At 34.1% G+C, this 22,410-nt stretch overlaps 1 protein-coding gene across 1 annotated transcript in view; it reads right to left on the reverse strand.

Moving 5' to 3' along the window:
* LOC149779688 (uncharacterized) overlaps window positions 1–22,410 on the reverse strand; it is a 96,792-nt gene that overhangs the window by 30,253 nt on the left and 44,129 nt on the right. Inside the window, exons 10-15 of the mRNA XM_089940533.1 lie at window positions 20,816–20,884; window positions 10,823–10,907; window positions 5,853–5,958; window positions 3,350–3,412; window positions 1,713–1,803; window positions 769–861 (exon numbers count right to left, since the gene is read on the reverse strand). Coding sequence (XP_089796659.1) covers window positions 769–861; window positions 1,713–1,803; window positions 3,350–3,412; window positions 5,853–5,958; window positions 10,823–10,907; window positions 20,816–20,884 — 507 coding nt within the window. The remainder of the gene's footprint in view (window positions 1–768; window positions 862–1,712; window positions 1,804–3,349; window positions 3,413–5,852; window positions 5,959–10,822; window positions 10,908–20,815; window positions 20,885–22,410) is intronic.

Below are 22,410 nucleotides of genomic sequence, written 5' to 3' on the forward strand. Positions count from 1 at the left end.
TACTAACACAGACAGTCTATCAAAGTCATCCTTTGTCTGGAATAAAAGCTAACACAGTCAGTCTATCAAAGTCATCCTTTGTCTGGAATAAACGCTAACACAGTCAGTCTATCAAAGTCATCCTTTGTCTGGAATAAACGCTAACACAGACAGTCTATCAAAGTCATCCTTTGTCTGGAATAAAAGCTAACACAGTCAGTCTATCAAAGTCATCCTTTGTCTGGAATAAAAGCTAACATAGAGAGTCTATTAATGTCAAACTTTCTTTTGAATATAGCTAATAAAAACAGTCTAGTACCAATAATCATACTGATCTATTCACATTGTGCATACCATATATTCCAATCTCCAATTACAGTCAGTTTTTCTTGTATGAGCCAAGAAATACAGTCCAACAAAAGATTACATTTTTACTTAAAGAACTAAAAACAGTCCAAATATATCTTTATTTAATAGATAAAATCTAATAAAGTGTCTTCTTAAATCCCTTAAGACACAGATATGTACAAAAACCAAATCTTTATAATGAACATTTAATTATAATGAACAATATGTATGTATCCCAAACATTGCATAGCTGTCACTAATTCCAAAATCGATTGGATGTACATTATATGTAACCCCAAAAATAGACTGGTTCCTATGAAAGAGGACTAAGACTGGTTCCCTGACCTATGACAGAGGACTAAGACTGGTTCCCTGACCTATGACAAAGGACTAAGACTGGTTCCTTGACCTACGACAGAAGACTAAGACTGGTTCCCTGACCTGTCTCTGACTCTTGAGGAAATTGATCTCCATCATCAGCCTCTCCTTCTCCTCCTGGTTTCGCTTCTCTTCCTCCTTTCTCCTGCGTCGCTCCTGCATCAAAAAAAACATTTTTATCACATAACAAAACAAAATCAAGCTGACAACTTTAAAAAATTCATTGACAAATCTTCATTCACAAAAATATTACTGGTATATTTTGTAGAATATGAAACAATAATGTAACCAGAATTACTCCAGTGACAGACTTTCATTTTGTCCTGAAAGACACTTGAGTGAAAGACTTTGTCCTGCATAATTTTTCTTATGACTGAGTTTGTTGTGCACAATTACTTTAGATACATTGTCCTGTATAATTGCTTTTTAGATACAGACATTGTCCTGCATATTAAATTTCTTTCAAGTACCTCTGTATAAAACAGTCACTTATATAACACTTGTATGAGCTTGGCTTACTATTAACAACCTCTGTCTCTGTATAAAACAGTCCCTTACATAACACTTGTATGGTCATGGCTTACTAGTAAGTATTTCTGTATATAACAGTCCCTTATATAACATTTGTATGAGCTTGGCTTACTATTAACTACCTCTGTATAAAACAGTCCTTTATATAACACATGTATGAGCTTGGCTTACTATTAAGTACCTCTGTATAAAACAGTCTGTTATATAATACATGTACAGTCTTGGTTTACTATCAAGTACCTCAGTATAAAACAGTAGCTTATATAACTCCTGTATAGCCATGGATTGCATTTTTAGGGATACATGTAGTTTTGATGCTCATTAAAAAGCAAGCTCACTCATAACATGACATACTTGCATGGTTTCCCATAACATTATTAACAGGGATCAACATCAGGGATTACCACCATTTGTCCTTAGTTTCCCTTAACAGCATTAAAGTTGTTTACCACTATATGTAAATCTCTTCAATTTACCTCAGCCAGTTGGTCTTCTAGAGCAATTCTCTCTTGTTCCACCCTATCTCTGTCTTCAGCTGCCCTCTTCATGTTTTCCTCCTCCTCTTCCCTGATCAAGTATAGACATGCAAAGATGCAAAGATAGATAAGTAGGTGTGTGTGTGTGTGTCTATATCTATATATATATATATATATATATATATATATATATATATATACACACAGTGGAGCCTCGTTAATCCGGACTCCGTTTATCAGGAAACCTCGCTATCTGGACATAATTCAATGGGAACGGAATTCCTAAACGTTAATTTGCTCCGTTAATCAAGAAATCCACGTTCCCGATCTGGAAATCAAAATTGGGGACCAAAGTGTAAAATTACATTAAAACTTGTCTCGATAATCCAGAATTCGTACGGATAGACGAAAAGGAAGAGACAGGGCAACAACTCAATGATGACAACATTTTGACTCTGGTATCTAAAGATGAGGTTCCAGACAATGATAATGAAGAAGATGATGATGACACTACCGACCCCAAGGGAAAAGACATTACCATCAACCAAGCCAAGGATAGGATAGCAACATTAATTTCGTATTTTGAGTAGACGTCAGCAAATTTCACCAGTGATGACATAAAACACAATAGCAAAGCCCTTGACAATCTATGGCCACTATCAGTAAACATTACAGATAGATCCGCCAAAGAATCCAGGCAAACAAAGGTTATAGACTTCTTCAGAAAATTGACATAATAAATGTATGTACAGTACATACATGTACATGAACATAGTGTGATGTGTTCAATGTGTTAATTGTCTAAACTTCTATTTACTGTATATGTACGTACAAGCACATGTTATAATAATGTGAAATAAACACAAATTAATAGATGTATTCATTAATTCATTTCAACCATTATTGAATATACAGTACATTACATTTAAAGCTAGCATATACATGTACATATATACGGTGTGATGATATCGTAAAATAAAAAATGTGCATGATTCAATTATCTGGAAAACTCGTTAATCCGGACATATTCGCTGGGAACGAATGTATCCGGATTAACGAGGCTCCACTGTATATATATGTATGCATATATATATATATATATATATATATATATATATATATATATATATGAAAAGACAGGCAGATGGAGGAGAAATAAAACAGGGGTACTAAAAGGCACAAAGACTTTATACAAATTTCAATGAGATCTGCCTGAAATGATTAATCAGACTATGTCAAATCAAAATTAATTTTATGTCTAATATTTTTTACTGAATATATAGTACACTGAATCAAGCAGATTTTGGACAGCTAACATTATTTCGTCCTCAGCTTTCAATGTACTTGACCTTTAATGTATATAATTAAATTTTAACTAGCTGTGACAATGTGGCTAACTGTGACAATGTGACTAACTGTGACAATGTGACTAGCTGTGACAATGTGACTAGCTGCTAATTGAAAATGCTCTTATACTTTTACAACAATATTGTAAGTGACAAACTGAAGAAAAAAACATGACAATTTTGTGATGTTGTGACAATATTACAAGTGACAAATTGAAAATGCAAGACAATTCAGTGCTTTGTGACAATATCACAGGAGTAAACTTAGCAAGGACAACACAAATAATTTACCTTCTGGTCTTGTCTACTATTTCTTTCTTGTGATGCTCCGCACTCTTTCTCTGCTGACTTAGTCTGTAAGTGAAATGTTGACTTAGTAAGTCATATGCTACTTAGTCTGTAAGTGAAATGCTGACTTAGTAAGTCATATGCTACTTAGTCTATAAGTGAAATGCTGACTTAGTAAGTCATATGCTACTTAGTCTGTAAGTGAAATGCTGACTTAGTAAGTCATATGCTTCTTAGTCTTTAAGTCAAATGCTTACAGATGACTTAGTCTTTCCGTAAAAAGATGACTTAGTACGTGAAATTTTGACTTGGTCTGAAACTGAAATGTTGACTTTCTAAGCCAAATGTTGACTTAGTCTATCAGTAAAATGCTGACCTAGTCTGTAATTCAAATGCTGACATAATCTGTAAGTGAAATTCTGACTTGGTCTGTAAGTGAAATTCTTACTTCGTCTGTAATTCAAATGCTGACCTAGTCTGAAAGTTAAATGCTGACTTAGTATATAAGTGAAATGCTTGGTCTGTAACTGGATTGTTGTCTTAGCAAGTAAAATGCTGATTTCGTGTGAAAGTCAAATGCTGACTCAGTGTATAAGTGAAATGCTGGCTTAGCATCTAAGTTGAATGCTGACTTAGCGTCTAAGCTGAATGCTGACTTAGTGGTTAAGTTAAATGCTGACTTAGTGTCCAAGTGAAATGCTGACTCAGTGTCTAAGTCAAATGCTGACTTAATATATAAGTTAAATGCTTACTCAGTGTCTAAGTTAAATGCTGACTCAGTTTCTAAGTTAAATGCTGACTTAGTATCTAAGTGAATTGTTGACTTAGTGTCCAAGTCAAATTCTGACTCAGTGTCTAAGTCAAATGCTGACTTAATATGTAAGTTAACTGCTTACTCAGTGTCTAAGTTAAATGCTGACTTAGTGTCTAAGTCAAATGCTGACTCAGTGTCTAAATTAAATGTGAAAGTCAAATGCTGACTCAGTGTATAAGTGAAATGCTGACTTAGCATCTAAGCTGAATGCTGACTTAGCATCTAAGTTAAATGCTAAGTGTCTAAGTCAAATGATGACTCAGTGTCTAAATTAAATGCTGACTTAGTATCTAAGTGAAATGCTGACTTAGTATCCAAGTCAAATTCTGACTCAGTGTCTAAGTCAAATGCTGACTTAATATGTAAGTCAAATGCTGACTCAGTGTCTAAGTGAAATGCTTACTCAGTGTCTAAGTTAAATGCTGACAGTATCTGAGTGAAATGTTGACTTAGTGTCCAAGTCAAATTCTGACTCAGTGTCTAGGTCAAATGCTGACTTAATATGTAAGTTAAATACTGACTCAGTGTTAAAGTGAAATACTGACTCAGTGTCTAAGTGAAATGCTGACTTAATGCCTCAGTTAAATGCTGACTGAGCGGCTACATTAAATGCTAACTCAGTGTCTAAGTTAAATGCTAACTTAGTGTCTAAGTCAAATTCTGACTCAGTGTCTAAATCAAATGCTGACTCAGTGTCTAAGTTAAATACTGACTCAGTGTTAAAGTGAAATACTGACTCAGCGTCTAAGTTAAATGCTGACTCAATGCCTCAGTTAAATGCTGACTGAGCGGCTACATTAAATGCTGACTTAGTGTCTAAGTTAAATGCTGACTCAGTGTATAAGTTAAATGTTGACTTAGTGTCTAAGTTAAATGCTGACTCAGTGTATAAGTTAAATGCTGACTCAGTGTCCAGTTAAATGCTGACTTAATATGCAAGTCAAATGCTGTCTAAGTGAAATGCTTAGTATCTAAGTGAATTGCTTAGTATCTAAGAGAAATGCTGACTTATTTTGTAAGTCAAATGATAACTATAAGTCTGAATATCATTAAGACTGAGCATACAAACAAGTCAATAAAACCATTTTGTGTATTAAGAATTATAAAATCAATTAGGCAATTTTGTGTTCTAAGAATTATTAATCAATTATTCAGTTTTTGTAGTAAGAATTATAATGCAATTAATTAATTTTGTGTAAAAGAATTATAAAACAATTAATCAATTTTCTTTTGTAAGAATTATTAATCGATTATTCAGTTTTGTGTAGTAAGATTCATAAATCAACTAATCAATTTTGTGTAGTAAGAATTATTGACAGAATGGTGGTTGGTTCTGCTACACATGCAGTCAGTAATTTTTCTATAATAAAAAAGAATAAGCAAATTTCATTACAGTTTCCAAGAATTTCAATAATGTCTGATGTACAGAACAACAAAATTTAAACACTGCAAAAGAATCATGCAAATAATTGTCTCCATAGTAACCAATCAATCAATAAATAATCAGCAAGTCAGCTTATGAATAAATTAAGAACCATTTCTAAAATAAACCCACCTAAATTCAAAAGAACCAATATGATATTTGCTTGAAGAGTCAAGATTTCAGCAGCTATTTCTAAAAGAAAACATAATTTGAAAGGACCAGAGTCATTTCTTCTTAAAGAGTGAAAATTTTAACAAAAGAAGATACACCTTTCCCTCTCTGCTTCCCTCTCTTCTCGAGCACGTCTGCGATCCTGGGGCTTGGTATATGGAGGAATCACATCATTATACCAGTGTCGCCATGGTGGATGGATAGCTGAAATGGTTGTTAAAAAATGATTACATAACAAAAGGCACAGGGAGAAGGACAAGTACCTGTTTTCCTATTTTTCTATTTACAGTGATGAAAATAATTATTTGTGAAATAAACATAACACAGTATAGGTATATCTGCTAACAAATTAATTTATTTCTTTTCATTATTTTATAAATAAAATGTATCACAAAAATTATATTATCATTTCTTTGTTATAATTCAGACCAAAAGATTGTTTGAAACATGAACAGATAAGGGTTCCTGAGTAAATGAACAGAGAACTTGTGAGTTTATTGCACTTACAATGGACTACACCAGCTGTGGTCTGTATATTCAAAGTAATGGGGCATCAATGAGAGAAGGTCATATGTTTTTGGAACAAGTATGACTCAAAGATAAGTGTCATGCATTCCAAGATATTGACAAGTAATGGGGCATCAAAAGATATGGACAAGTAATGGGGCATCGAAAGATATGAACAAGTAATGGGACAAGAAAAGAGACATAATTATACAGTCAAGCATTGCACTTTATGAACAACTAAAAATTAGTATTACATATTGCTTTATATGGACATTGATAATTAAAAAAAGTGCATAAGAATAGACTACATTGAAATATGTCATAACTAGTAATATCCTCTTGATATCATTTATGTGGCAACTGGGAATGTCCCTCTAGATATCAATCATGTGGAAACTGGCAATGCCACTCTATGTATCTACTGGCAATGTCACTCTAGATATTAATGATATAGCTACTGGCAATGTCACTCTAAGTATCAATCATTTGGCAACTGGCAATGTCACTGTAGGTATCTACTGGCAATGTCACTGTAGGTATCCATCATATAGCAGCTGGAATGTCACTCTAAGTATCAATCAAATTGCTACTGGCAATGTCACTTTTGGTACCAATCATCTGGCAACTGGCAATGTCCCTCTAGGTACCAATCATTTAGCAAGTAGCGCTGTCCCTCTAGTTCCAATCACTTAACTACATGGCAACTGGTACTCTCTCTCTAGGTGCCAACCACTCAAATATGTGGCACCTGGTACTGTCCCTCCAGGTACCATCCACTCACTCGAGGTATCAATCAAATTGCTACTGGTAATGTCACTTTTGGTACCAATCGTGTGGCAATTCATGTCATAACTGGTAATATCCTCTTGATATCATTTATGTGGCAACTGGGAATGTCCCTCTAGATATCAATCATATAGCTACTGGCAATGTTACTCTAAGTATCAATCATGTGGCAACTGGCAATGTCACTCTAGGTATCTACTGGCAAAGTCACTCTAGGTATCCATCATATAGCAGCTGGAATGTCACTCGAGGTATCAATCAAACTGCTACTGGTAATGTCACTTTTGGTACCAATCGTGTGGCAATTCATGTCATAACTGGTAATATCCTCTTGATATCATTTATGTGGCAACTGGGAATGTCCCTCTAGATATCAATCATATAGCTACTGGCAATGTTACTCTAAGTATCAATCATGTGGCAACTGGCAATGTCACTCTTGGTATCTACTGGCAATGTCACTGTAGGTATCCATCATATAGCAGCTGGAATGTCACTCTAAGTATCAATCAAATTGCTACTGGCAATGTCACTTTTGGTACCAATCATTTGGCAACTGGCAATGTCCCTCTAGGTACCAATCATTTAGCAAGTAACGCTGTCCCTCTAGTTCCAATCACTTAACTACATGGCAACTGGTACTCTCTCTCTAGGTGCCAACCACTCAAATATGTGGCACCTGGTACTGTCCCTCCAGGTACCATCTACTCAACTTATGTTGCAAGCTGTACTGTTCTTCAAAGTATAATCCACTCAACTTATGTTGCAAGCTGTACAGTTAGTTCTTCAAAGTATAATCTACTCGACTATGTTGCAAGCTGTACTGTTCTTCAAAGTATAACTCACTCAACTATGTTGCAAGTTGTACTGTTCTTCAAAGTATAATTCACTCGACTATGTTGCAAGCTGTACTGTTCTTCAAAGTATAATTCACTCGACTATGTTGCAAGCTGTACTGTTCTTCAAAGTATAATCCACTTGACTATGTTGCAAGATGTACTGTTCTTCAAAGTATAATCCACTCTACTATATTGCAAGCTGTACTGTTCTTATTGGATGCTGTAAAATTCATTTTTGTTCATGGAGATAAGGCCATATTTCAAATCATGGATGCTGTACAATTCATTTTTGTTCATGGAGATAAGGCCATATTCCAAATCATGGATGCTGTACAATTCATTTTTTTCATGTAGATAAGGCCATATTCCAAATCATGGATGCTGTACAATTCATTTTTGTTCATGGAGATAAGGCCATATTCCAAAATCACGGATGCTGTAAAATTCATTTTTGTTCATGGAGATAAGGCCATATTTCAAATCATGGATGTTATAAAATTCATTTTTGTTCATGGAGATAAGTCCATATTTCAAATCATGGATGCTGTACAATTCATTTTTGTTCATGGAGATAAAACCATATTCCAAATCATGGATGCTGTAAAATTCATTTTTGTTCATGGAGATAAGGCCATATTCCAAAATCATGGATGCTGTAAAATTCATTTTTGTTCATGGAGATAAGGCCATATTTCAAATCATGGATGTTGTAGAATTCATTTTTATTCTTGGAGTTAAGGCCACATTCCAAATCATGGATGCTGTAAAATTCATTTTTTTCATGGAGATATAACCATATTCCAAATCATGGATGCTGTACAATTCATTTTTGTTCATGGAGATAAGGCCATATTCCAAAATCATGGATGCTGTAAAATTCATTTTTGTTCATGGAGATAAGGCCATATTCCAAAATCATGGATGCTGTAAAATTCATTTTTGTTCATGGAGATAAGGCCATATTTCAAATCATGGATGATGTAAAATTCACTTTTGTTCTTGGAGTTAAGGCCACATTCCAAATCATGGATGCTGTAAAATTCATTTTTGTTCATGGAGATATAACCATATTCCAAATCATGGATGCTGTAAAATTCATTTTTGTTCATGGAGATAAGGCCATATTCCAAAATCATGGATGCTGTAAAATTCATTTTTGTTCATGGAGATAAGGCCATATTTCAAATCATGGATGCTGTAAAATTCATTTTTGTTCATGGAGATAAGGCCATATTTCAAATCATGGATGTTGTAAAATTCATTTTTGTTCATGGAGATAAGTCCATATTTCAAATCATGGATGCTGTACAATTCATTTTTGCTCATGGAGATATAACCATATTCCAAATCATGGATACTGTAAAATTCATTTTTGTTCATGGAGATAAGGCCATATTTCAAATCATGGATGCTGTACAATTCATTTTTGTTCATGGAGATAAGGCCACATTCCAAATCATGGATGCTGTACAATTCATTTTTGTTCATGGAGTTAAGGCCACATTCCAAATCATGGATGCTGTAAAATTCATTTTTGTTCATGGAGATAAGGCCATATTCCAAAATCATGGATGCTGTACAATTCATTTTTGTTCATGGAGATAAGGCCATATTCCAAAATCATGGATGCTGTAGAATTCATTTTTGTTCATGGAGATAAGGCCATATTCCAAATCATGGATGCTGTAAAATTCATTTTCACTCATGGTGATATTGTCAAAGGACATATCAAAATACTAATTTATGTGATTTAAAATGTAACAGCATTTGAGAAATGACCCTAACTTGAATGTTGATGCCTGATGTACAAATAGGTATCATCAATCCTGATGTACAAATAGGCATAATCAATCCTTAGTGATGGGAAAACATGCATCAACAATCCTTATAGATATAAAAATAGACATCAACAATCCTTACTGATGTACAAATAGGCATCATTAATCCTTACTGATGGAAAAATAGGCATCAACAATCCTTACTAATGTACAAATAAGCATTATCAATCCTTAATAATGTACAAATAAGCATTATCAATCCTTGCTAATGTACAAATAGGCATCATCAATCCTTACTGATGGAAAGACGGACATCAACAATCCTTACTGATGTTCAAATAGGCATCATCAATCCTGACTGACGTACAAAAAGGCATCATCAATCCTTACTGATGTACAAATAGGCATCATTAATATTTATTGATGTACATATAGGCAGCATCAATCCTTACCGATGGAAAGACAGGCATCAACAATCCTTACTGACAAATATGGGCATCAACAATCCTTATTGATGTACAAATAGGCATCATCAATCCTTAATGATGTACAAATAGGCATCAACAATTCTTACTGATGTACAATAGGCATCATCAATCCTTAATAATGGAAAAATAGGCACCAACAATCCTTACTAACATAAAAATAGGCATCAACAATCCTTATTGATGTACAAATAGGCATCAACAATCCTTACTGATGTACAAATAGACATCATCAATCCTGACTGATGTACAAATAGGTATAATAAATTATTACTAATGTACCAATAGGCATCATCAATTATAACTAATGCACAAATATGCATCATCAATTATGACTAATGTACAAATATACATAATCAATCCTGACTGATGTACAAATAGACATCATCAATCCTGACTGATGTACAAATAGACATCATCAATCCTTACTGATGTACAAATAGGCATCAAATATCCTTACTGATATATAAATATGTATCATCAATTATGACTAATGTACAAATAGACATCATCAATCCTTACTAATGTACAAATAAGCATCACCAATCCTTACTAATGTACAAATAGGCATCAACTATCCTTATGTCAGAATAGCTTAAGTTTGCAATACAGACAATATAATGGATGTATCTACTGTACCTAAAAAATTGGACTTTATACAATCTGAGCGTACCTTGTGTTGGGTCTAGTACTGGCATGGCTGCCTTGCTATCTTGATGTAACATAGCTCCCAGCTTCTGATAGTGATGTTTCTTCACCTGTCATATAAAGACATTCGAGGAAATATATATATTGTTCCGTACATTAAAAATTATCAAAAGCATCATTTAATTCAGTGCACTATATGCACCTACTTGCAATTAAATTAAAAAAGTGTTAAGTCCTAATGCAACAATAAAATAGAAAGAGACTCAGCATTTTCTAGGGCCAGGCTTAGCAAAGTGGAAAAAAGAGAGAAGGAAAGTAAAATTTCCTGATAATCAGAATCCACCTCCATTAAAATAGGAGGATGTTCATGTGTGAAAAATGGGTCACTTTGGCCTCATTATCCATATAGCAATTTCCAGCATATACACTGTTCCAATCATTAATATTGACCAGTATATACACTGTTCCAATCATTAATACTGACCAGTATATACACTGTTCCAATCATTAATATTGACCAGTATATACACTGTTCCAATCATTATCCATATAGCAATTTCCAGTATATACACTGTTCCAATCATTATACATCTAGCAATTTCCAGTATATACACTGTTCCAATCATTATTATTGACCAGTATATACAATGTTCCAATCATTATCCATGTAGCAAATTCCAGTATATACACTGTTCCAATCATTATCCATGTAGCAATTTCCAGTATATACACTGTTCCAATCATTATCCATGTAGCAATTTCCAGTATACACACTGTTCCAATCATTAATATTGACCAGTATATACACTGTTCCAATCATTAATATTGACCAGTATATACACTGTTTCAATCATTAATATTGACCAGTATATACACTGTTTATATCATTAATATTGACCAGTATATAGAGTTTCAGTCATTAATACTGACCCATATATACACTGTTCCAATCATTATCCATGTTGCAATTTCCAGTAATCCTCTGTTCCAATCATTATACATGTAGCAATTTCCAGTATATACACTGTTCCAATCATTATACATGTAGCAATTTCCAGTATATACATTGTTCCAATAATTATCCATGTAGCAATTTCCAGTATATACACTGTTCCAATCATTATAAATGTAGCAACTTCCAGTATATACACTGCTCCAATCATTATACATGTAGCAATTTCCAGTATATACACTGTTCCAATCATTATACATGTAGTGATTTCCAGTATATACACTGCTCCAATCATTATCCATTTCCAGTATATACACTGTTCCAATCATTATACATGTAGCAATTTCCAGTATATACACTGTTCCAATCATTATACATGTAGCAATTTCCAGTATATATACTGTTCCAATCATTATCCATGTAGCAATTTCCAGTATATACACTGTTCTAATCATTAAGATTGACCAGTATATACACTGTTCCAATCATTAATATTGTCCAGTATATACACTGTTTCAATCATTATACATGTAGCGATTTCCAGTATATACACTGATCCAATCATTACACATGTAGCGATTTCCAGTATATACACTGTTCCAATCATTATACATGTAGAGATTTCCAGTATATACACTGTTCCAATCATTATCCATGTAGCAATTTCTAGTATATACACTGTTCCAATCATTAAGATTGACCAGTATATACACTGTTCCAATCATTATACATGTAGCAATTTCCAGTATATACACTGTTCCAATCATTATCCATGTAGCAATTTCCAGTATATACACTGTTCCAATCATTAATATTGTCCAGTATATACACTGTTTCAATCATTAATATTGTCCAGTATATACACTGTTTCAATCATTATACATGTAGCGATTTCAAGTATATACACTGTTCCAATCATTAATATTGTCCAGTATATACACTTTTTCAAACATTATACATGTAGCGATTTCCAGTACATACAGTTTCAATCATTATACATGTAGCAATTTCCAGTATATACACTGTTCCAATCATTATACATGTAGCGATTTCCAGTATATACACTGTTCCAATCATTATCCATGTAGCAATTTCCAGTATATACACTGTTCCAATCATTAAGATTGACCAGTATATACACTGTTCCAATCATTAATATTGTCCAGTATATACACTGCTTCAATCATTAATATTGTCCAGTATATACACTGTTTCAATCATTAATATTGTCCAGTATATACACTGTTCAAATCATTAATATTGTCCATTATATACACTGTTTCAATCATTGACCAGAATGATGTAACTGAAGCTGGATATAACAGACTAGCTAACTGTTTAAAACTCGTGTACATGTGGATCTTATTTCTTCTGGACAGATTTGGGCACTAGTTAGAACACAAGAACATCATTAGCTATAAAATCTGTGATCTGGGTACTAGTTGGAATACTTGAATATGGTTAGCTATGAAATCTATGATTTGGGTACTGTTTCAATACCTGATTATGGTAGCTATGAAATATGTACACCGCTCCCTCGATAACTCGCGCCCTGATAACTCGCGAACCCGCTTTTAACGCGGTGTCCGGCGTGGATCCCGTTTTTTTTTATAAGAAAATATTTTTAAAAAAAATGAAGAAAATCATGATCAGAACTGATGAATGAAACCTTGATATATCGCCCGTTTTATCGTCGAAAATGGCGGTTAGTGCCCGAAAAGTTAGAATCAACATCGTGAAATTTTCAGGATTTAATAAGGAATCACATATCTTGTTAGATTTTATCGGAAAAAATATTTTCTCAGTTCACTGTAAATAATAATACTGTATATGTATACGGCGAAACAGCGATCAATGAATTATAGTAAATGCTAACATGTGGCAACACTGAATGAAATGAACACTAATTAAATATGTCTTGTCAGGGGAAATTAGTGTTTTAATCTTTTCATTGTGTTGCAGTGTAAGCAGTATAATCGTTGCATGTTCTCTTCTATTCAAACATGAAAAGAGTCAATTGACCGTCACATCGATGCCCGAGAACCTAATTAAGTGCCGGCTGCGTTTTGATCGACGACTTGGGGAAGTGTTTGTTGCATTGTAAAATTAATTAAAATAGACCTGCTTTGTTTTATCACGTTAAGTCGGTCTTTTGTATCAAATCAGGCAAAAGACGTACAAAAATACAAAAGTTCAAAGGAATGCAAATCCTACATGCATAAACTCTTGTGGTCAATATCGTGTCTCAACATCAATCAATTTAATTGGACCAATCGAACATGGTTTCAAATAGTATGTACTTATTGTCATTAAAGTATATATCAATCAGTAATTTATCCTAATCATTTGTAAATGTGATCATGGAGATCAAGGGAATCAAGCGAAAGGCGTACTCGGTGAATGAAAAGCTTACTGTCATAAAGAGGGTTCGTAATGGTGAATCAAGATCAAAAGTTTGTTGTGAACTTAAACTTGCCGAGTCGACACTCAGAGATTGCCTCAAGGATGAGAAGAAATTTCGGGATTATTTGCATGAAGTTGATTCTGATGATGGATTTAAACGGAAACGGGCACGCACTGCAAACGACACAGAATTAGATGATGCTGTGTACACCTAGTTCACACAGCAACGTGAACAAGTGTTCCGATTTCGGGAACAATTCTCAAAGCCCAGGCAGAGAAAATGGCCAAAGCTATGGATACTGATTCAGATTTCATGGCAAGCCATGGATGGCTTTGGAGATTCCAGCGCCGACATGGAATAAAACAAAATTCGTTGTCGGGAGAGATACGCTCAGCAAATTAGGCGGCCGCATCTAGTTATCCCAACCAACTCCGAGAGATACAGACGACCAATATACAGACGACCAAGTTTATAATTGCGATGAGGCTGGTCTATGCTATCGGATGATGCAAGACAAAACTCTAGCTACCAGAGATGATACACACAAAAATGAAGGTTTCAAGCTGAACAAAGAGAGATTAACACTTTTGTTTTGTGTTAACAAAACTGGCACACATAAAATGAAACCATTATGTGTTGGCAAATACAAGTCTCCCCGTTGTTTTCATCACATGAATATGGACACCCTTCCATTTGTATATAGAAACAGTGGAAATGCATGGATGACTGCAACAATATTTACGGAGTGGTTTTCTAAGATGTTTGTCCCCGCCGTCAGAAACCACCTGCGATCCAGGGGCTTAGAGGAGAAAGCTCTACTGCTATTAGACAATTGCCCAGCAAATATTGTCGTATTCTCACTCGCGTACTTGTATTTAAATATTTTTTTATTATTTTTTTTTACATGTTTGACGTTTAGACCCATTAAATTAATGGTTGATAATGGTTTATCTTTGTGAATTCATTTTTTACATTTTACTCTATCTATCTATCTATCTAGTGTTAGCAGGGTTTTTTTTAGAGCAACACAAGTTTCGACGTTGTCGTTTTTCGATATGAATGTTATCTTTTTTGATTAAAGAAATCTTGATTCATTTTGAACAAACAATAAAACTAGAATGTATCCAAATCAACACAAAAAGCAGTGACGTAATACACAATGTGTTTAGCGATACACATGTTAAGAGTACTGATACCTCGTGGAATAATGTTTGTTTTTACGATCTTTTTAAGATACTTTATCCAGAAATTAAAGGTAATTTATAAAGAAAAACGAACAACACCTTTATAAAGAAATATTTATTCACAGTTATTTTCAGCACGATTATAAAACGAGTATTTAACAATGCAACCCCCCCCCCCTTCGCCTCTCTGTCGATCTCCATCTCTTTATTAGTTTTTTTTATAGGTCCCTCGGTAACTTGCGCCCTCGCTTATAGTGCGGTCGATGTTTTTGGACCCCGTTGTGCGCAAGTTATCGAGGGAGCGGTGTATTATGGTAAAATATGATGTCTTTACAAGCATTCTGTGTGATGCAGTCTCAGGATTAGTGTCAAAACATGTCTTTACAAGTGTTCTGTGTGATGCAGTCTCAGGATTAGTGTCAAAACATGTCTTTACAAGTGTTCTGTCAAATGCAGTCTCAGGATTAGTGTCAAAACATGTCTTTACCAGTGTTCTGTCAGATGCAGTCTCAGGATTAGTGTCAAAACATGTCTTTACAAGTGTTCTGTCAGATGCAGTCTCAGGATTAGTGTCAAAACATGTCTTTACAAGCATTCTGTCTGATGCAGTCTCAGGATTAGTTTCAAAACATGTCTTTACAAAAGCCTTCTGTCTGATCCAATCTTGAGATTAGTGTCAAAACGTCATGCCTCTACAAGTCTTCGTTATGATCCAGTCTCAGGATTAGTGTCAAATCATGGTCGATTATGACTCAGTGGTCTTGAACTAAGTAACAGAAGAGAGAGAAAAACAACAATTTTTTAAAATTCAAGAAATAAAATATTTTCAGAGAATACAAAGTGAAAATTTAAAAAAATCTTACAGGATTGTTAATTGAATCCCAAATAGTTCAAAATGTTTTATCTCCAGTCCTAATGAATAAAGTTCTAATTAAATTCCAGTGGTGTTCAAAATAAGATCCAGTGCTTAAAGTCTTGGTGTGTTTGTTTGTGATGATGTGGTAAAAGTCTTCCTATTAATCACAATAAAAAATTCCAAGATGTCCTTGCCTAAATTCACTATAATTCCAAGTCAAAGTTTTTGTCCAAGAATATCATTAAAGAGCACTTTTTATTTACAGTGAATAAAAATTGGGATAAATAATTTCACCCAAATCAAGTACTAAACACAACAATATGAATGATTTTTGCTTCAGATGTTACTGAAGGAATGAATAATTTTTCAAGTGAGCAAGGTTATACAAAATAAATATGGCACAAAAGAATAGCCAGGGTATACGACAGAAGTTAATTTCTAGAACAATCTGTTACTAAGATTATAATAATCATATTGAGGTATTCAACTAGGGCCCAGATCACAGATTTCATAGCAAACCATATTCTGGTATTCTAACTACAGGTAGTGCCAAAATTACACCGCTCCCTCGATAACTTGCGCACAACGGGGTCCAAAAACATCGACCGCACTATAAGCGAGGGCGCAAGTTACCGAGGGACCTATAAAAAAAACTAATAAAGAGATGGAGATCGACAGAGAGGCGAAGGGGGGGGGGGGTTGCATTGTTAAATACTCGTTTTATAATCGTGCTGAAAATAACTGTGAATAAATATTTCTTTATAAAGGTGTTGTTCGTTTTTCTTTATAAATTACCTTTAATTTCTGGATAAAGTATCTTAAAAAGATCGTAAAAACAAACATTATTCCACGAGGTATCAGTACTCTTAACATGTGTATCGCTAAACACATTGTGTATTACGTCACTGCTTTTTGTGTTGATTTGGATACATTCTAGTTTTATTGTTTGTTCAAAATGAATCAAGATTTCTTTAATCAAAAAAGATAACATTCATATCGAAAAACGACAACGTCGAAACTTGTGTTGCTCTAAAAAAAACCCTGCTAACACTAGATAGATAGATAGATAGAGTAAAATGTAAAAAATGAATTCACAAAGATAAACCATTATCAACCATTAATTTAATGGGTCTAAACGTCAAACATGTAAAAAAAAATAATAAAAAAATATTTAAATACAAGTACGCGAGTGAGAATACGACAATATTTGCTGGGCAATTGTCTAATAGCAGTAGAGCTTTCTCCTCTAAGCCCCTGGATCGCAGGTGGTTTCTGACGGCGGGGACAAACATCTTAGAAAACCACTCCGTAAATATTGTTGCAGTCATCCATGCATTTCCACTGTTTCTATATACAAATGGAAGGGTGTCCATATTCATGTGATGAAAACAACGGGGAGACTTGTATTTGCCAACACATAATGGTTTCATTTTATGTGTGCCAGTTTTGTTAACACAAAACAAAAGTGTTAATCTCTCTTTGTTCAGCTTGAAACCTTCATTTTTGTGTGTATCATCTCTGGTAGCTAGAGTTTTGTCTTGCATCATCCGATAGCATAGACCAGCCTCATCGCAATTATAAACTTGGTCGTCTGTATATTGGTCGTCTGTATCTCTCGGAGTTGGTTGGGATAACTAGATGCGGCCGCCTAATTTGCTGAGCGTATCTCTCCCGACAACGAATTTTGTTTTATTCCATGTCGGCGCTGGAATCTCCAAAGCCATCCATGGCTTGCCATGAAATCTGAATCAGTATCCATAGCTTTGGCCATTTTCTCTGCCTGGGCTTTGAGAATTGTTCCCGAAATCGGAACACTTGTTCACGTTGCTGTGTGAACTAGGTGTACACAGCATCATCTAATTCTGTGTCGTTTGCAGTGCGTGCCCGTTTCCGTTTAAATCCATCATCAGAATCAACTTCATGCAAATAATCCCGAAATTTCTTCTCATCCTTGAGGCAATCTCTGAGTGTCGACTCGGCAAGTTTAAGTTCACAACAAACTTTTGATCTTGATTCACCATTACGAACCCTCTTTATGACAGTAAGCTTTTCATTCACCGAGTACGCCTTTCGCTTGATTCCCTTGATCTCCATGATCACATTTACAAATGATTAGGATAAATTACTGATTGATATATACTTTAATGACAATAAGTACATACTATTTGAAACCATGTTCGATTGGTCCAATTAAATTGATTGATGTTGAGACACGATATTGACCACAAGAGTTTATGCATGTAGGATTTGCATTCCTTTGAACTTTTGTATTTTTGTACGTCTTTTGCCTGATTTGATACAAAAGACCGACTTAACGTGATAAAACAAAGCAGGTCTATTTTAATTAATTTTACAATGCAACAAACACTTCCCCAAGTCGTCGATCAAAACGCAGCCGGCACTTAATTAGGTTCTCGGGCATCGATGTGACGGTCAATTGACTCTTTTCATGTTTGAATAGAAGAGAACATGCAACGATTATACTGCTTACACTGCAACACAATGAAAAGATTAAAACACTAATTTCCCCTGACAAGACATATTTAATTAGTGTTCATTTCATTCAGTGTTGCCACATGTTAGCATTTACTATAATTCATTGATCGCTGTTTCGCCGTATACATATACAGTATTATTATTTACAGTGAACTGAGAAAATATTTTTTCCGATAAAATCTAACAAGATATGTGATTCCTTATTAAATCCTGAAAATTTCACGATGTTGATTCTAACTTTTCGGGCACTAACCGCCATTTTCGACGATAAAACGGGCGATATATCAAGGTTTCATTCATCAGTTCTGATCATGATTTTCTTCATTTTTTTAAAAATATTTTCTTATAAAAAAAAACGGGATCCACGCCGGACACCGCGTTAAAAGCGGGTTCGCGAGTTATCAGGGCGCGAGTTATCGAGGGAGCGGTGTACTGAGAGTAGATCAAAAAAGAAGACCTGTAAAGACATGACATTTTGTCGCTAATCCCAGACTGGATCAGAAAAAAAGGTTTGTAAAGATATCACATTTTGTCACTAATCCTGAGACTGGATCAAACAAAAGGCAAAGACACTACATTTTGACACTCGTTCCTAGAATGGAACAGAAAGACAGAAGACATTTGTAAGGACAAACTTGACACTAATCATGAGACTGATCTAACAGAAGATTTGTAAGGACACCACATTTTGATATTAATCCTACAATTGTATCTAACAGAAGATTTGTAAGGACACCACATTTTGATATTAATCCTACAACTGCATCAAACAGAAGATTTGTAAGGACACCACATTTTGATATTAATCCTACAATTGTATCTAACAGAAGATTTGTAAGACACCACATTTTGATATTAATCCTACAATTGTATCAAACAGAAGATTTGTAAGGACACCATATTTTGATATTAATCCTACAATTGTATCAAACAGAAGATTTGTAAGGACACCACATTTTGATATTAATCCTACAACTGTATAAAGCAGAAGATTTGTATAGACACCACATTTTGATATTAATCCTACAACTGTATCAAATAAAAGATTTGTATAGACACCACATTTTGATATTAATCCTGCAACTGTATCAAACAGAAGATTTGTATGACACCACATTTTGATATTAATCCTGCAACTGTATCAAACAGAAGATTTGTAAGGACACCACATTTTGATATTAATCCTACAATTGCATCAAACAGAAGATTTGTAAGACACCACATTTTGATATTATTCCTACAACTGTATCAAACAGAAGATTTGCAAGACACCACATTTTGATATTAATCCTACAACTGTATCAAACAGAAGATTTGTAAGACACCACATTTTGATATTAATCCTATGACTGTATCAAACAGAAGATTTGTAAGGACACCACATTTTGATATTAATCCTACAATTTTATTAAACAGAAGATTTGTAGGGACACCACATTTTGATATTAATCCTACAACTGTATCAAACAGAAGATTTGTAAGGACACCACATTTTGAAATTAATCCTACAACTGTATCAAACAGAAGATTTGTAAGGACACCACATTTTGATATTAATCCTACAACTGTATCAAACAGAAGATTTGTAAGGACACCACATTATGATATTGATCCTACAACTGTATCAAACAGAAGATTTGTATAGACACCACATTTTGATATTAATCCTACAACTGTATCAAACAGAAGATTTGTAAGGACACCACATTTTGATATTGATCCTACAACTGTATCAAACAGAAGATTTGTACTTGAAAAGATTACGAACCATCAGTTTAATGTACACATACAGATGCAGTGGCTCTGTGGTTAAGGCATTGGATACATTACCAGACAAATATCAGTTAAAATTCCCACTATTGGATCTGTACATATCAGCTACCATGGTGTGTCACTGGGCATGGCACTTTCCTCTACTTGCCATTAGTTTTAAACAAGTTTAGAATGTTGATGTGCTGTAAATCACCACACGAAACAAAATCATGTATGTGCACAATATGTCATAATTCAATTTAATTTTTTAAACTATTATAACTACCACATTCATTTGAAGCATTCAGATCAGCTTGCAAAGTATAAAAAAAATCATTGTCAGTTGGCTACTAAAAATCACAAGACCAGCTCACCTCATATTGGAACTGTGGAATGGTCAATTTGGGAGCTTCCTGTTTCAACATAACCTCCAAAGTGTTGGGCTAGAAGTCAAATTATAGGAACACATTAAAACAATCATTACAATTCAGTCAAATTACAGGAACACATTAAAACAAACAATTATCACAATTCAGTCAAATTATAGGAACACATTAAAATAAACAATCATTACAATTCAATCACATTTTGAGCAAGTAAACTTTTAAATTTAATATTTAGATGAACAATAACAAAGAGATGATAACGTCAATAATGATGATATAAACTGATTTTAGTGAGAACAAGATATAAGAGATGATGCTGTGGATCTTTGATACATTGATCTCTCAATTGGTTTCACACTAATTCTTTCACTATAATGCAATATTCTGTCCATAATCATGGAATGTATGAAATACAAATATGGTACTGAATCCATTAATTTTAGAAATGTGTAACTGTGTTGCAATAGTTAAACAAATCTCTAAAAAGTCCATCTGCCCAGCCAGGCAAGTACTAAAAAATCCACCTGCCCAGCCAGGCAAGTACTAAAAAATCCACCTGCCCAGCCAGGCAAGTACTAGAAAATCCACCTGCCCAGCCAGGCAAGTACTAAAAAATCCACATGCCCAGCCAGGCAAGTACTAAACAATCCACTGGCAAGTACTAAAAAATCCACCTGCCCAGCCAGGCAAGTACTAAAAAATCCACCTGCCAAGAACAAACTCTTACTTAACCAGCTGTGATAGAAACAAAAACTTGATGTTAATGACCTAAATTTGATTGTGTAGAAAGCTGTTTTCTGGATTTTGTTGACAAACCCTTCTAATATCAACTCAAGTGATTACAAATTAAGAACAGTCTTCTCCAGTAAGGGTTAGTACTGAAGACTGAGAGCAAAATACTGTATGAACTTTATACAATTTGTATTTGGTATTGCTGTAAATATGCATGACTTTATACAATTTGTATTTGGTACTGCTGTAAATATGCATGACTTTATACAATTCGTATTTGGTATTGCTGTAAATGTGCATGACTTTATACAATTCATATTTGGTACTGCTGTAAATGTGCATGAATTTATACAATTTGTATTTGGTACTGCTGTAAATGTGCATGAATTTATACAATTTGTATTTGGTACTGCTGTAAATATGCATGAATTTATACAATTTGTATTTGGTACTGCTGTAAATGTGCATGACTTTATACAATTTGTATTAGGTATTGCTATAAATGTGCATGACTTTATACAATTTGCATTTGGTACTGCTGTAAATATGCATGACTTTATACAATTTGTATTTGGTACTGCTGTAAATATGCATGAATATATACAATTTGTATTTGGTACTGCTGTAAATGTGCATGACTTTATACAATTTGTTTTTGGTATTGCTGTAAATGTGCATGACTTTATACAATTTGTATTTGGTACTGCTGTAAATATGCATGACTTTATATAATTTGTATTTAGTACTGCTGTAAATATGCATGAATTTATACAATTTCTATTTGGTACTGCTGTAAATATGCATGAATTTATACAATTTGTATTTGGCACTGCTGTAAATGTGCATGAATT

Source organism: Sinohyriopsis cumingii, chromosome 17 (assembly GCF_028554795.1).
Source record: "Sinohyriopsis cumingii isolate HCF-2022 chromosome 17, ASM2855479v2, whole genome shotgun sequence".
Lineage (NCBI taxonomy): Eukaryota > Metazoa > Mollusca > Bivalvia > Unionida > Unionidae > Sinohyriopsis > Sinohyriopsis cumingii.